Below are 17,577 nucleotides of genomic sequence, written 5' to 3' on the forward strand. Positions count from 1 at the left end.
TCTCCTTTTATGAACAAATAAATATACTTTAAACAGATCTCGTGATCGAACACATATATCTTATTGCAATGAAGCTATGTTGAAGCCACGACAAAAATATATGTAGGTAAATTCATGGTGGACACATTTAAACATTGTGTAATGACCCGAAAAAAAATGCACGGTCACTGAAAATTCGCAAGAATTTAGGCAAGTGTTGGAATTCTCGCTCCCGACTCGACCTATACATGCGTCAACGCCTCATTGTACCACCTGTCACACCTACTGTTAGAAACCTTCAGCTTACATGGCTTAGTTGGCTTGACTCGGCTTTGGCTCAAAAAGCATTCCCTCGACTCGGTAAATGGAAATTTGCCCATTTTCTACTGATTTGATCATCACAAAGCTGAAATTGACCTTGTATAAGGCAATTAGGTCAATTTAAAGTCCAATTTTTCGATTTAAATTAAGGACATGTGAGTTACTAACGAAACGAGATGAACATTCTAATAGGAAACGAAAACCGGCGATACTTGGAGTAATGTCGAGAGACGGAAAGCGAACGTACTGTGAAATGTAAGTGGCCACCGAGTATGAAATGTCCTTTCAAGAGATGGAAACGCTAGCTATGGCCAATCAAGTAAGTGGCCACCGAGTATGAAATGTCCTTTCAAGAGATGGAAACGCTAGCTATGGCCAATCAAGTAAGTGGCCATGTGTCCATGGTTTCGCACGTGTCATATGTTCGTATAGTTGAACGGTTATGAAATGTTACGTGTACGTTACGATATGTGAATGTTGTATGTGATAAATTGATATGTATATGATATGATATATTAAATTAGAATATGTTTGAATACATGCTCGTGATCTGATACGTGAATGTTATGATATATGATATGTGCATGATACGAGTTGATATGTTAGAAGATATAATAAGCTTATAATATGACATATATACGACATGAATGATATATGATATGATTGGCATGCAAATGACGAATTGACATAAAAAATGATATGATATAAAGGTAAACGTTAGATAGACAATGATACATATAATGAAAGGAAAAATGTTGGGACCTCATGCATTATTGTGTGTTCATGCATTGGAGGGCACCTCTTCTTCTTTTACGATGGTAGGGATGCATACGTTACGAAGCAAGAAAACGATCATTATGTTTACCATAATGCTGCTATGACGGTCACTATTTCTAACGGGTGTCTAACATCAACAACTATCAGAGAATGCTTGCTCGACGAGAAAGCGGTCCAGGAGGAGTGCGAATTGATTGGTGGGTCCATACTCGCACGTGTGGACTGTGCGTAGAATGGTAAATATACATCCAATGACCCGCTTATGATAGCCGCCGTAGGAATATAGACTGATATGATAAATCTCACTCACGGTTGTATGTGCTTGCATCTAACCCCGACAGGGGTCAGTTACTGAGTGTGGAACTGGAGTCGAAGCCCGCCATGTTCGCCTGCTAAGCCAAGTGTTCGCCCACTTCAGTCTTCACATTTAGATAACAAAAAAAGGGTGAGAGGAGACCGGGCTACCTCAGCCCGATCATTCTATTCGCTCCAGAGACAGACATGATTATATAGTCAAAACAACTCTGCTAGTTTTAATAAAACTAAAATGTTAATTAACACGACATCTATTTATTTATTTTCAAACATTTAATTAAATTTAAACTCCAGTCTCAACATATATCTTAAAAAATTAACTTGGGTTAAAATTTATTTTAAAAAAATTATGAAATTAAATATATTTTTTATAGATTAATAATAAATTTAAACGGGTTTAATTCAACTCTACCCAATTTTAAAGAAACTCACACGAACCAACCCAATCCATAAAATTTAAATTTATTTGAATGGAATCGAGCCGAACCAAAACCGTTCTAGTTGGACTGATCGAGTTAACCTGATTTGAAAATAATATTTTATTTAAATTCTCATCCAAAATTAAATTTGAATGTTTTAAGTTAAAAGGTGGGAAAATGGGAATTAAGAATAAAAGTCGCGTGTAGAATACGCGCCATAGACGAGAGTGGTGGTGTAAGTCCACCAAAGTGACGGATTGAGAAGCTTTAAAGAGAGAGAGAGAGAGAGAGAGAGAGAGAGAGAAATAGTAAGCAATGGAGGCTGGGGTGAGCTTCTTGGGGCTTTGACCAGACCCGATTCGCTTCAACCATGGCTGTACCACTGAGACCCCATTTATGGACTTCAAGCTCCTTCCTCTTTATTCATTTTTGAAAGCCTCACCCCTTCCCTGATTCTCTCTCTCAACTCAGTTTTTCTTCCATTTCCATTTTCCTTCAATTTCTACTCTCTGATTTTCTCCTTCTTTCTATCGCAATCTTCTCTCCCACGATTCATCGCTGGAAATCGCTCCAAGATCATCGCCTCTTCATACGCTTTGATTTTCTTCGCATGTTTTTGGTGTTTGTTTGATTCACCAGCGGTGTTTCAATCTTGGTTTCTTACAGATCCATCTACGTCCGCCAAGTGTTTGTTGGTTTGTTCCTTTTGCTCTCTGTCTCTGAAACATCACTAATTTATTGATTTTAACTCTTTTTGTATGAGCTGATGGTGTAGATCTTTAGCATGTTTACTTCACTTGCTTTAATGATGGAAATCTGTTTTTGAAATATGGGTTTTGGTGAAGGCTTTGTAATTTGATTCTCCATGTATTGATTCAGATTCTTGTTCTTTGAACTCTTCTGTTTGTGTTTCGATTCACAGTTGAATATGGCTATTGTGGAGAGGTTGAAGCTTCAAAATTTGTCGAGATATGTTTTGTGGTAATTGGGTTCATCAGGGGTTTAGATTGTCAATGTTTGCTGAAGTTCAGTTTGGGAAAGGCCAAGTTTGTGAAAATTAATTAAGGCAGGATTTATGTGCGGATGTATTTAGTGTTCTACTTCATTGAGGGCTAGTAGAGGAAAATATTTGGCTTTTTTTTATGGAAATTGTGGACGCAGGAGAAATATAATTTGTTTTTGTGCACAATGGGTGGAGTTTGTTCGAGAACAAGAAGAACCACTTCAGCTGTTATTGGTGGGCATACTGGTGTAGTAGGGGGTTCCACGCATGAAAATGGTCATTCTAACAATGAGTCGGGGATGGTTTATCAGTCTCGTGATCTGCCATCGAAAATTAGTGACTCCATACCGTCTGCTGTTGACGATGGTGTGAATAAGCCGTTGCGAGAACCGTTTTCGTTCCCAGAGGTGAATGTGGTTCCATATGGACTGGATGATATCAATGATGGAATTCCTCGCTTGTCTAGAACGTTATCTCAGAAATCTAGATCAACCAAGTCCAGACAAGCTGTTGCGAAGGTAAAAGCACCTAGGTTTTACTTGCAACTAGAACAGTTTAAGTAAATACTTTTAACTTTTATGAAATTCTGTTTACAGATTAGCAAAAATATTCAGGACTGTTTCTTCTATCTTTGTTCAAAAAAATGACTACAAAGAGCGGAGTATTTTCGTATGGTTCTTCTTTTTATAAGACAATTTTCATAAAAATTTTCCTCATGAATTTAAACCAAACATCTTATCGAAGGAAAGATAAAGTCGAATATTCTCAATGCGACGCAATGAAGTGTCAAGGTTTATAAGAATTGTTTAATTTTGGTGATACCCTTCTTACTCTACCAAGTGTATTTATTTATTCTGAAATATTCATGCACATGACCTTAATAATTTTCTAACTACCAGAAGGGAGAGTTTACTTTTTGTTTTATGTGCTAGATTTATATTTGAACCTATGATTTTGTTCTTCCAGGGAACTAGAATCTGATAGACAAATCAACATTATCACATCATTTTTTCTATGTCAACTCAAAAAAATTGTATTTGTAATATAGGTATCAGAAATGAGCTCTCTTATAGGCAGAGCAGGTACCGTTGGGCTTGGAAAGGCTGTTGATGTTTTGGATACACTTGGTAGTAGTGTGACGAGTTTGAACCTTGGTGGTGGTTTCACCTCGGGGGTGGCAACGAAAGGGAACAAAATTTTAATCTTAGCTTTTGAAGTTGCCAACACCATTGTGAAGGGTTCTAGTCTAATGCATTCTCTCTCAGAGCATAACATTAGAGTTTTAAAGGAGGAAGTGCTTCCATCAGAAGGGGTCCAAAATTTAATATCAAGAGACATGGATGAACTCTTGAGAATTGCAGCAGCAGACAAGAGGTGGATAGTTTAGTAAAATGTTGTTATTTCGGTATACTATTGATTTTTATCTCTCTAGATCATTGTTTGAAGTCAAAATTGTGAAAAGAGTAATTCTCTTCTATGAATTCTGGCAGAGAAGAACTGAAAGTTTTCACTTGCGAAGTCATTCGCTTTGGCAATCGATGCAAAGATCCTCAGTGGCACAATTTGAACCGCTATTTTGATAAGTAATGTCTGATGGAGTACTAGCCTCCCATTTTTTCCTGATTTCCAAATTATAATACTCTGACTTGTAAATTGTAATCGTTTCTTATGTTGTCTTTGATTGTTTTATAGGTTAGGTTCAGAAGTTACACAACAAAGGCAACTGAAGGAAGATGCCAAGGCAGTGATGCAGCAGATGATGATATTTGTTCAAAACACAGCAGTGAGTATATATAGGCTTACTGTTGTAAAGATATATGATCTTTTTTCTCTTGGACTTATTGCCGTTTTGTGTCAATAGTTATTGTTTATTTCCTTGCAGGTTCTAACATCTAGTTGTATTGAGTTATTTAAAATATCGTTTGGTACTTAATATCTTGAGACATATTCTTCTGCAACTAAACAGTTTTTCACTGGTTGGAGAGGTCAACTAATATTCAAACTATTACAGACATGCATAACAGCTGATATTGATATCCGTGTGTGCTTATTTATATTTTGCATTTTGGTCCCAACCCTTGTTTGGTTCAGGTTTCTTCACTATTTGATTCCAAGCCGATTAGCTTACTCCACCTCATTCTTTGTATTAGTATGTGTAGGCCGTTGGTAGGATCTTGCCATCTTGTACCAAACTATCTGGGGTTTCTCGTAAAAAAAAAGCTTTAGGATTGCTTGTTGGTTTGTTCATGGTTGAAGGTCCAACAGTTTGGATGGTCAATATGATAATGTTTTTTTGTGCATTCTCAGTGTATTTAGTCGCATCTTTATTACATATCCTTTCATGGGAGTGTTGCAATATGTAACGGGCTAAGGGCTATGTTCCTACACTTTGGAAAGTATTAGACCAGTGAGAATAATACTCCTACTGGAAATTGAAAATACTAAGAACAGTTGGATACTGTTATAACATTTTGCTCAATTTCAACTATTTTTCGGTTGAATAGAATCATGATTAGGTTCTCTATACCAATGCAAGCATGTCAGCTTCCCGTGGGTCACCTACCTATTTCAAGTCTCTCTTTTTGACTTCGCTCGTTTTTTATTTCTTTCTTTTGCTGCAATATTTCATTTTATGTTCCTAAGCTCTAAGTATTTTAGGTGTATAACCTTTTACACATATTTAAGACTAACCTGTTCTGTGCAAAAGAAAGATTAGACAATTCATTTTTTTTCAAAGAAGTTAAAGACCTTCCATCTCTGAGTAATTTTTTTTGGGCACTACCATGAGTATTTTTATTACCGTCTGTGGTGGTCTTTTTATTCTACATGACTGAAGTCATGTGTGTAAATGATCAAATTTTGTTTTAAAAATGATAGCTTACTTCCGTTTTTAGCATAATTCATACTTTTAGTTCTGGTAAGGAATTGAATTTTCTGTTTTAAACCTTAACTTTTGAAGTTTTCTTTGTTATGGTATTGTAAAATTAAGGTTTTTAATATTGATTGAGGGTTGACTAAAGTAGTTTTGGTGTAAAAGAATGGGTTTGGGTCTTTCTTTGTATCCAATTTACTTATATAGAATAGATTTTTAAGCTGTAAAAACTCACGTTTTCTGTACTATTAAATAACTAGTTTTAATTGCACTCTGGATGCTGTTTGTGACTAATTTGCTTCCTTTAGTAATATTATTTCCTTGTTTAATTGGATTAAACACTTCAAATGCAGTGGCCAATAACATTGGCCGAAATGAGAAAATTGTCTTATGTCAGCATACATCATGTTTTGCATATGCTGCTTAAGTAATGACTTCCGTAAAATAATCACTTTTTTGGAGTTTCTATAATAGCCAAAAAGATATGTTCAATCAAAGGAGAGATGGTTGGCATCTCCCCTGGGTTCCATGTAGCATATGGTTATTAAGGCTGGATCTCAAATCCAATTATGGTAAAAAAGATATACCCAATACCTTCCTAAAGTTATTTCTGTATCCCTGAATTTAAATCTTATAAAATCATCAACTTGTAGCCTTAACTCTGGTCTTTTACAACGTAATTGAAGTTCTGAATATTCCATTTCCAATGTAAACAATAGAATTTGCTATCCTTCTTTGTATGTTCATTTAAAGATTTACAGAGTATTCTCCTCTTGTAGGAACTTTATCATGAGTTACAAGCCTTGGACAGATTTGAACAAGATTACCGGCGCAAGCTTCAAGAGGAGGATAACTCCAACACCGCTCAAAGAGGTAACTAGTGACTTCAATTACGTTGGGCTCTCTAATATTCTAAGATCACTTCTTGCATGGCCGTGCATGTCAAACTTTAGGCTAACCAGTAGTGGGATGGTATTTCTCGTGTTTATATAGTTGCTTATCCGAAAAAAAGAAGGAAAATTTTGAAGCTATAGTCTTCTGAATCTTAATTTCTATTGGGCTGGCTGTATAAAATGTTCCAGCGGCTGGTCTGTTCCGTAGCTTATTACAGTATTTTATCTCTCTAAGTGTGTGTTTTGTAAAGTTATGAAATTGCATTTCTCCAAGTTTGTTCACTATATTGAATATTATATTGGCATACAGGAGATAGCATTTCAATCTTAAAAGCTGAGTTAAAGAACCAAAAGAAGCATGTCAGAGGTTTGCAGAAGAGATCTCTCTGGTCCAGGATTCTGGAAGAGGTAGCAAAATGCTTATAACTCTTTATAATACTGTATATGGAATCAAATGGACGTTTCTTGGATGGGATCAAAGACCCTTTTGTTTAATTTCATACTATCAANAAAAAAAAAAAAAAAAAAAAAAAAAAAAAAAAAAAATCATCCCTTGCTTTCTTAAGTAGATGTTGCTATAAAATGGATCATTCATTGGAAAATTACCAGCGCATGTGCTTACAAACATTAAGGTGCTTTTATTCCAGTGTCATGGGAACAGTAAGATAATATCATGTATTCACAGGTGATGGAGAAACTTGTGGACATAGTGCAGTACTTGCATTTGGAGATTCAAAAAGCNTTTTTTTTTTTTTTTTTTTTTTTTTTTTTTTTTTTTTTTTTTTTTTTTTTTTTTGTTGACAAATGATGAATAACTTGTTGATATTTAGCAAATGCTACCATGTGTTTTATTTTATTTTTAATTTTTCAATATCTTTCAGCCCTTTGGTTTCAACCATATTGTTTAATTTTAAAATTGCTCTTCAGGAATTTAAGCAACCAAAGTTTATAAAAATGAAAACATAGTCACCTGCCTTGATTAATTGGAGGCTATTGAATGTTTCCTCTTATTTGACAAATGGGTAAAGGTGCGAAAGCAAAGAACGAAGGGGCTTATTCCCCATCCAAAAACCCTCCCAAAAATAGGAATTTAAACCATCATCAATCAAATAATCAATAAACATAGAGAACAAAGGAAATCCTTAAACTATAGCAGCCTAGAGGTGCTTGCTAGAACCCTACCAACCACCTGAAGCTCTCTCAAAAGGGTGCTCACAATAATCCTACCCTATAGAGCATCTGGCTCCATGAAGAAATGCCACACCTTTTCGTCATAGAGCCTCATTATGTAATCTCAGGTTGCCCATGCCATAACTACCAAATTCTAGCTGCTTTGAAGTACCCTCCCACCTGACCAAGTAGGGCCCACCACCCTCATCCACTCTTTCCCATAAGAAATTGCATATTAAACTTTCAATGTTGTTCGGACTGAGACATGCATCCTAAATATGGAAATAAAGTAGATGGAGATCCCACTCAATAGCAATTGGATCAAAGTAAGCCCCTTCCCTTGGAAAAAAAATCAAAATGGTAGATAAATATTTAAAGGACTATCATATCATGTTACATGATCTGGATATTTGAGTTGACTATAAATATGTTATAAAAAGTTAAACATATAATAAAGAGGTGAGTGAGGTTACGTTATTCCGTCATCACAAGATAACAGTCGAGGGAAAGTAAGATGAATAACTATTGATAGTCAAGTACTTTGAAGAGGAAGAAGACTTGATCCAATCCAAGGTGGAATTACTATGTAAGTTTGGTGGCCAACCTTGCGTGAATGAAGAGCTTTCATGCATGCTACATCAAGCTAAGCACCATAAGCCTTTTTGCACTTAAAAAGGAGGATAAAACTTTTAACTCAACAATTTCATTTAACAACATTCTTGGTTACAAAGGAGTATAAGTTGGCTTACACATGGCCAACCAAAAAACCTTGAAATGCTGATAAAAAAAAGCTAACAAGATTAACCCCAAGTAAAGTACATTTGCAAATAAGTAAGATCAATAGAGTTTGGGTCAAAGCTTCAAAAGGTTTGGGCTTGTGCCTTTACAAGAAGTCAATAATAACAATGTCCTAAAAAACAAGTGAAAATAGGTTCAAGGGTCTATGGAGCTTGGTCCAGCCGGCCTTAGCGTAAACACTGGGCTTCATGGGAGCAGCATAGGTTGGACAAAGCGGGCTTGTGGGCGAAGGGTGGCGTCCATCAGGGCTTTCTTGGAGGTTATTCAGGTCCTTGAGGCAGCATGGCAGGATGGCACATGGGTTTCTCCTTGCTTAGCTTTTAGATCATGAGAGAAATGCTTGGCTAGAAACATTGAACTTGTCAGGAGTAATGAGTTCAACATTTGCAACCCCAGATCTGAAAATTTATCCTCCAAATTTTGATCGTCTCCTGTTGTTCCACACTATATCATCGAGTTTGGGCTTAAGTTTGTAGTGGACTTGTCTTGGCATTGCTGGAATCTTATTCTCTTGCTTTTTTATGACTTCTAAACATTGTTTTGGCTCTTCTCTGATTATCAACTGATATTGAATTATTTGTCTGCCACATTAACTAGACATTCTACTTCGAATTAGCTGTGCTCATTTCTCATTTTATTATATTTTTTTCAATTGGGATCTTGTAGATGATGATAAACCCGCCGAAGGTTCTCAGAGTAACCACAAAAAGTTGGGTACTGCTGGTCTCGCTTTGCATTATGCAAATATTATTAGTCAAATTGATACACTTGTGAGTAAACCAATTAATTTATAATTCTAAAACGTTCAATGGTTTATAGTTTTTTTAGGAAAAGAACAAATTATTCTGAATTAGCATATGTTTTCAAATCAGGTATCGCGTTCAAGTTCCGTACCTCCTAACACGAGGGATGCTTTATATCAAGGACTACCTCCCAGTATAAAGTCGGCTTTACGCTCAAAGCTACAGTCGTTTCAGCCCAAGGAAGAGGTATTTGTAAATTTTACTTGAGAGAAAATTCATCATACTCTATTGTTAAAATAGTCTGCTTCATTGGTTTTGCAACGTGCCAATCTTAATTTTCTGAATTTATTTATGAAGCTTACAATTCCTCAAATCAAAGCCGAGATGGAGAAAACCTTGCATTGGCTTGTTCCCATTGCCAATAACACTACCAAGTATAGCTCTGCTTACCCTTTATATAGAGCGACGATTCTTATTCTTATTCTTATTCGTATTATTCTTGAGCATCATACATGTTTCCGTGAATAACTCGGGTTTTATTATCTTTTTCATCTCCTTTCAGCAGGATGTAGTTTTAGTTCCTTTGATTAAAGAAAATGCTCAAAGTCCAGGAATATTGATTGATCTATATTTTATTACCAGTTTTGTTGGCAAACGATCTGAACGTTTTGTGCTAAAGACTTCAGTTTCTAATAGCGGTTGGAAGTCGGGTTCTGTGGTCGGCTAATGTTTTTGTGGTTGATCTCTTTTTTCTTCTTCTTGCTCTCCAGGGCTCATCATGGTTTTGGTTGGGTTGGAGAATGGGCAAATACAGGGTGAGCTTCCTTATATCATAATTCCCTCATCCTGCATATATTTTCTCACTTACCCAAGAAATCTGTCGTTTCAGGGCTGAAGCTAACCGAAAACCTTCTGGCCAAAACGAGTTACTAAGGATCGAGACGCTCTATCATGCGGATAAAGAAAAGACTGAATCTTACATTCTTGAACTGGTGGTATGGCTTCACCATCTGATCAGCCAAGCTAGAGCTTGTAATACTGGAATAAGGTCTCCTGTTAAATCCCCAATTAGATCCCCAAACCAGCGAACGATTCAGTTATCGAACCAGAAACCAAGTTCACCATCCCCGACGTTGACCGTAGAAGACAAGGAGATGCTTCAATATGTGAGTAAAAGGAAACTTACCCCAGGAATAAGTAAGAGTCAGGAATTTGATTCAGCAAAAACCAGGTTAAGCAAGCACCATAGGCTAAGTAAAAGCAGTAACCATTCCCCAACCAATGAAACTAAGAAGGATCCATTCCCGTTACGAAGGCCGAACTCCATCCCGGTTATTGATTTTGACATCGACCGCATGAAAGCATTGGACGTCATTGATAGAGTTGACAATATCCGAAGCTTTTCATAAACTTGGATGAAAACCCTAGTGTATGCATAAGGTGTAACATGCCATTTTCGGATTCGGTTCGTGCGGTTGGTAGCGTCCATGGTGAAGAAGAAGAAGAAGATTGTTGGTATGAGATGATGGAAGGGAAATTGTAAGGCGTTGGTTTTGTTTTTGTTTTTGGATGTGAAAATATATAAGGTTAATAGCATGTTCATGTTAGAGGACAGCTTTGAAATAGTTGTAGAAATTGTGAGAGGTTTCAGATAATAGCTTCTTTCAGTTCTGTGTATAGAAATACTTTTATTATTTCATAATAATTGAAAGTTATTTGGATTCTTTTTTCTTCTCTATTCTTCTCTCTAACATATATATGTTTGTTCATCTCTATTGGCTTTTGTCTTGATGCTCAATCATGTGGAGCTATTGGCAAGCTTTTGATAAGAGTTTTGGAGAGTTTGTCATAAGTCTTGATTTGTAAAGTTGTGTTTGTCTAGATTTGTTGGATTTGCTAAACATTGTAGATGGATCGTGTTTGTCGAAACGTAAAGACCAAACGAAGATTGGAGAAGTCCGGGGCCAGTGTTTTGCGGAGCCTCTCTGAATGGAGAGGGGCTTCCCTGTTTAGACGGAAAATGGAGGAGGAAGTGGGAAATACTTTTTTCCTATTAGATAAATGGGGTCTGAGACGGGATTATATTCCCTGTCTTTGTTCCCGCCTAAGCCCCTGTTTAGACAAGAAATGGAGGAGGGAGTGGAAAATACTTTTTTTCCCGTTAGATAAATGGGGTTTGAGACGGGATTATATTCCCAGTTCTTTGTCCCCGCCCAATTCTCTATCATGCTTAATATGAATATATTTTTAACGCAATAAAATAATATAATATATATATAATAATAATAATTATTATTAGTAACTATTGTAATTTCTTTTTTAATCTTGAAGTTCGAGTTTGATAGCATTTTGGTTCCATCGAAGGGGAAATCCTCCCTTGTTTATCATGTTATTGTTATGTGTTTTTAAACAACTTACAAAGGTTTTGGATCTTCTAACTCAGGGTTTCTCGAACACTAATTAGGTCTTTATTGTTTCATCAAATCTAATCTTGTAATTTTTCATGATTTTGCCCAATCAAAATTCTCATCATATCGTGATGTCTCATCACTTATCTCTTTGTAGCACATCTATTCATCGAAGTTCTCTATGGGAACTTAAGGTGAATTGGTTAGCTCCTTAATATTTCCCGTGTCATATACTTATGTATCATAAATATGTGAGACTTGACCTCGTGTTTGTTCTAACTATTCGTACTATGACATTACGAGAAATATTGGTTCTCTTCTAGGGATTAGCTGACAACCTTCTAATAGACCTCATAATGTCATACTGGTCTGGAAGGGAGCGACCCTCGTACATTCCAACTACCAGTTACCCATGTCGACCTTTTCCCTTGTAGACAAGTTCACGAAGAATAAATAGTTGAAGATTCCCTAACCGTTCCACATGGAATTTTTTTATGGCAAATAAACTGACCCGAGAATGACCCTATTTGTACCCGCTCCTAAAAAATATTGGATATGAATATAGATCTCTATCTACTGAGACAAGTTCACGGTTAAGAGTTACTGGCTACCTCTAGTATTTTCTACGTCATACAATCAATCGTAGGGGAGTGTCCCCATATCTTTACATCATGCAAAACTCTTGTTAATTAAGTTCACAATTAGGGGTGAATTGGTGAGTCCACTAATCGTCTCCACATGACACCAACATCATACTATATGATACTAATCACGGGTCATAAGACAAGGCATAGAAAAGTTGCATAACCTAAGTTTCCGGCATCATATCTAACGTACATGTCCTTACAAGGTGTATACAAAGGATTTATCTCATCTATTATGTGCTAATTGTCACAATCGCACTTTTGATGGCAGCGGACTTGCGATTGTGCGGCACTCATTTTCCATCAACAAGCGAGCTAAGCCAATTCGTTTTTGCGTCGCCTACGGCCAAGCAATGTATGTTCGAGCCTCTGGCCCCGGTTTAAGAAGAAAGTTTTTAGAAAACGAGGATAGAGAGATTTCGAAAGAGAGTTTTGAAAGCAAGATTTGAAAGATTGAAATTGGTGTTATATGTGATGCAAGCAAAAAGGCAACAACAACGGCTTATAGCATATAACCATCGAGCAGGGAGGATTTGACAACTAGTCATATCCCCGAGAAATACAAAAGAAAAATATTACAAAATAGGACCTAAATTAAGAGAAAAGAAGGAAACCATTGAAAACAAATGGAAAATAAGGTTAAAAAAAAAAAGGTTTAAGAGTCAAAATCTCGCTCGTCTCTATCGTACTATGATGGCTCTCTATTTATAAATACCACCCCTTCCCTTATCTTCACCTCATACAAGGCAGTCGAAGTCTCCACCACCCTGCAGATCTCAATCTAGCGACGTGGAACCATACAGCTGCCGCTGCCTTTTGGGCATGCCTCCTCACTTACCACTCACCTCCGCTCTTGCAGCATGCCCCCCTTCCTTCAGGCAATACGACTTTCATAATATGCGAAGAAGTTGAGCGAGCGATAGCTATTCGATCGCTATATTCTTGTGATAGCGAAGGCGTGGTTGAGACTCTAAGAGAAAGTCGATTTTCTATTTATTCTAGTTGTTTGATATTAGTAAAGCGCTAACACGCCCCTGCCATCTTTCTAAAGCAAGAAGCGGGAAACTTGGACTTGAAGAAAGCAATAGCAACCCATCAACTCAACTACATCCATTCTCACCCTATCCGTCTCTTTCTCTCGGTTATTGATAGAGTGAATAGATCTTCAGTGTGAGACTCAAAAAACTCAGTTCAATAGACCCGTCCGTCGCAACCGATTCAATCAAACCGAGTGATATCATCATTACCTATCTTGATTTCATCCTTATTAAACGACGGTGAATCAACAAAACTCTCTCAATAGTGAACATGGTAGGTATGTTTCCAGCTATCCCTCTCTCGGTTTCTCTCAAGCCAAAATCCCCACGTTTTCTTTTACTATGTCCATAGGTATTATTGCAGGTCAATCCATTGGAGAACCGGGTCAACCGTGTTCACCATCGTTTTGTCTCAAAACAGCAAGGGGGACATAGTACCCATCGAATGATCGTCGAATGAAGCGCCAACGACCCTTTTAATTTTTTTATTATTTTTTTAAAAATCGAAGGTCAAATTAATATTATCTCTAAACTTTTCTACGCTGAACATTTCAAAACTCGTTTTTTGGCATTAAATTACTATATAAAAGGGTACTCGTGGAATCGTATAAAGACATTCTCGTTCACATATACGTCAAAACAAACACGATTATCTAAATATTCTCGATATATTGATTCCCAATAAACAAAAGAAAAACAATCCATTTAGGAACTGAAGAAGTTACAAAAGTCCACCATATAGCAATTTTACAGCAAACCAAGAGGACTGAGGAAAGCAAACATCATTCATTCATTCAAGGTTATTAGAGCTCGATTCCGCACCAGATTTTTCAGTGTAATTACCCGACCCCGGGCTAAGGAATGAAAACACATTGTCTACATTCTCAAATGGCGGTCGAGGAAACTCGTGAAACCCCTCGAAATTACACGAATCGAAGTTCAGAGGTGAAAAACAACCAAGAGGATCATCAACACCACCTTTAGCATCTGCTATGGTTTCAACAGAGCTTCCACCCGTAGCAATCGACCCGAAACTGAAATTTATGCTCCTAAACTTATCCGAGCGTTCTCCTCGATCGAACGACATGGCTGCTCCCTTTGACTCGTCGAGCGGAATCGCAGGAGTGTGGCCTTGGAAGAGAGCAATGTGTCCAAATAGCTTGTCTTTCCTAGAGAACGTTGTCCCACAAGAACAAAGCCACTTATCTTTCCCACAGTGCTTCTCATGTGTTTTCAGATCAGCAATTACAGAGAATTTCTTAGAGTTGCATTTGCTGCAAGTGAAGCTTTTGTCACAATGAGTTCTCTTGTAATGGTTTTTAACACATAGAATGGTTTTCAGAGGCTGAAACTTCTTATGATCCTTGTTCCGTTTGCAGCCGGTGAACGGACAGGAATACCTCTTGATTAGCATCGTCTCGGAGCTCGGCTCTTTGTTCGGTTTAGCCAGGGCAGCTGCGGTTTTATACTCGTCACCATGACCCCTCATGTGCATTCGTAAATTTGCATCCCTCTTGAACCCTTTTCCACATATTGGACAGAAATGTGTGTGAGGTGCTAGAATCTCTTCTTTTTCTAGCTGCAGTATTTCGTATGAACCGGGCGGGAGATTCTCGTGTTCATCGGCATCTTCTTCGTCCTTTGATTCGTGTTCTTCAACAGCCATGTTCTGTTCCTTCCCACATTTGCTACTTTCTTCCACTTGGGTTGGAAGCTCAGGGAGTTTGGTTCCATCACCACTATTAATCCTAGGTCCAGACGCAAAAAGAACCCTGTCGAGCTGCTCGAGCTGCCCGACCGAAGGAACAGCTGCAGACAACTTATGCTTTACAGAAGGAAGCAGACTACCCGCTGTCGAGATTAACTGAACAATAATCGAAGTTAGATCAGCGGTTATCAGCTGTTGTTGCTGAACTACAAGTTCATCGTGGTTCCTCCGGCCAACGATCAAATGCACGAGTTCCTGAAGCTGATGAATCTTCTGCTCAAGAAATGAAAGATTATTCAGCATCGCTCTCGGGTCCCAATCTTGAATTTTACTAGCTAGAAGTCCTGCATTCAGCTCATTACTATCTTTATCTAAGATTTCGATTCGTTGATTCGAGCTACACGTTAGGGAGGCCTTCGATTCGATCCGTTCTTCGAATTCTTGGAAAGGTTGTTCCATAGCATAGTCTAAAATGGAAGGATCTGCCCATTTCTGTGAAGGTTGCTGAACATTAATATTAGGAAACGATGAAGATTTTGCCCAAACTTCAGAGCTACATAAACTATCTCCAGGCTCCATCTTCAAAAACTTTTCTCTACTAACAAAGATTCAATACTGTTTGATTTGAATCTGCAACAAGTTTCAAACAAATCCATGATGAACACAAAAACCAAAGAAACAAGAACAAACCTATCAGTTTTGCCAAAATTCATAGTTAGATCAGAGAAGAGTTCATGTTCATTGATCAAACAGAAATAAAGGAAAAACAAGAATGAATCATTCAGAAAGAAAGTCAAATTTCCAAAAAAGAGAATGTGTAACGGCCCAAGCTCACCACTAGCTGATATTGACTTTTTTGGATTTTCCCTTTCGGGCTTCTCCTCAAGGCTTTAAAACGCGTCTGCTAAGGAAAGGTTTCCACACCCTTGTAAAGGGTGTTTATAAGGTTTTGTTCTCCTCTCCAATCGATGTGGGATCTCACAATCCACCCCCCTTCAGGGCCAAGCGTTATCGTTGGCACTCGTTCCTTTCTCCAATTTCCCTTTCGTCCCTTTAGGGCTTCTACTCAAGGCTTAAAACATGTCCGCTAGGGAAAGATTTCCACACCCATAAAGGGTTTTTCGTTCTCTTCCCCAACCGATGTGGGATCTCACAATCCACCCCCTTCAGGGTCCAGCGTCCGCTAGGGAAACATTTCCACCCACTCAAGGCTTAAAAACGCGTCCGCAAGGGAAACATTTCCACACCCTTACAAAGGGTGTTTCATTCTCTTCCCCAACTGATGTGAGATCTCACAATCCAACCCCTTCAGGGCCCAGCGTCCTTGTTGACACTCGTTCTTTTCGGACCCCTGCAAAATCCACCCCCCAAAGGGAACTAGCGTCCTTACTGGCACACCGCCTCAGCTTCGATACCATTTGTAACAGCCCAAGCCCACCACAAGCAGATATTGTCCTCTTTGGGTTTTCCCTTTCGGCTTCCCCAGCGCATATGCTAGAGAAAGGTTTCCACACCCTTATAAAAGGTGTTTCGTTCTCCTCCCCAACCGATGTGAGATCGTACAAGAAGGAAATCCTCCGATAATCCATTTCATTCAATTGATTTCCCCAAACAAAACATTCAATAATCTCCGTTTACAAATATAAATCAACAACACAAACCCCAAATTGCAGCAAGCAAGCAGAAACCATCTCAATCAACAAACAACAAACAACAAAAATAGCCATAAACAGATCAACAAAATCCAATCCATTCCAAGAAAAACAGCCACGATCAAAAGGAAATTTACCGATTCACGATTCCAGTTCATTCAATCGATGAACCGATCAATCAATCTCCTCGTCGATGGCTGCTCCAAATCCTGGAGAGAAAAACAGAAACAAAAAACAGAGAAGCGAAAGTGAAGTGGGTTATAGAATGAAAAGCGATCGGCGAACACGACGAATCAGGTCCGTTGAATGGGAGTGGGCGGAATCAGAGGCATGAATCGATGTGGGGTTTTTGGGAGTGGAAACATGGGATTAGAAGAAGAAGAAGAAGAAGAAGGAAGAATGGGACCCATCAACGTTGGATGATTCTTCCCCATTGGAGTGATGAATTGTATATACCTTTTGACCTTGAGTTCGATCCAATGGAGGGATTGTTTCGAATCCAAAGATGAAATTAAGAGCGTAATAAAATAGTGGAATAGAATTCGACTCGGGAAGGTTGAGACTGCTTGCTTACCTTTATAATTTCAAATCCGTTTCGACTCACGGATCGACGATAATATTGCAACTTTTATTAAATTTTTTTTATAATTTAATATAAAGAACAATGTACTGTGAGATCTCTATTAGAGAGGAGAATGATGATGAGATGTCATTACAGGTATAAACCCATTTATCTGTAGAGTTTATTGTTTGAGCAGCTAAACGGATGACGGTGGACGTTCAAATAATCATCGAACTCCTTGGGTATTTTGTTTGTTTTAAATAGCTTTCTATTATC

General features: G+C 37.8%; 2 protein-coding genes across 3 annotated transcripts; one reads left to right on the plus strand and one right to left on the minus strand.

The window, feature by feature from the left end:
- The first annotated feature begins 2,093 nt into the window (after nucleotides 1-2,093).
- On the plus strand, nucleotides 2,094-11,016 carry LOC111796758. The gene is made up of 14 exons (XM_023679512.1): nucleotides 2,094-2,506; nucleotides 2,734-3,332; nucleotides 3,863-4,188; nucleotides 4,305-4,397; nucleotides 4,507-4,597; nucleotides 6,466-6,559; nucleotides 6,890-6,987; nucleotides 7,265-7,322; nucleotides 9,034-9,045; nucleotides 9,214-9,317; nucleotides 9,420-9,536; nucleotides 9,648-9,724; nucleotides 10,061-10,105; nucleotides 10,180-11,016. The coding sequence occupies exons 2-14, from the start codon at nucleotides 3,000-3,002 to the stop codon at nucleotides 10,697-10,699; spliced, it is 1,968 nt and encodes a 655-aa protein (XP_023535280.1). The 5' UTR covers nucleotides 2,094-2,506; nucleotides 2,734-2,999; the 3' UTR covers nucleotides 10,700-11,016.
- A 3,012-nt stretch (nucleotides 11,017-14,028) lies between these two features.
- Nucleotides 14,029-17,294, minus strand: LOC111796762 (protein SENSITIVE TO PROTON RHIZOTOXICITY 1-like). Of its 2 annotated transcripts, none has more exons than XM_023679519.1 (2): nucleotides 16,877-17,294; nucleotides 14,029-15,579 (listed from the first exon to the last, which is right to left on the minus strand). In XM_023679519.1, the coding sequence occupies exons 1-2, from the start codon at nucleotides 16,895-16,897 to the stop codon at nucleotides 14,170-14,172; spliced, it is 1,431 nt and encodes a 476-aa protein (XP_023535287.1). In that variant the 5' UTR covers nucleotides 16,898-17,294; the 3' UTR covers nucleotides 14,029-14,169. The 2 variants fall into 2 exon arrangements, with proteins under 2 accessions (XP_023535287.1, XP_023535286.1); XM_023679518.1 differs by having other exon boundaries at nucleotides 14,029-15,717; nucleotides 16,877-17,293.
- Between the last annotated feature and the right edge of the window lie 283 nt (nucleotides 17,295-17,577).

Source organism: Cucurbita pepo, chromosome LG06 (assembly GCF_002806865.2).
Source record: "Cucurbita pepo subsp. pepo cultivar mu-cu-16 chromosome LG06, ASM280686v2, whole genome shotgun sequence".
Lineage (NCBI taxonomy): Eukaryota > Viridiplantae > Streptophyta > Magnoliopsida > Cucurbitales > Cucurbitaceae > Cucurbita > Cucurbita pepo.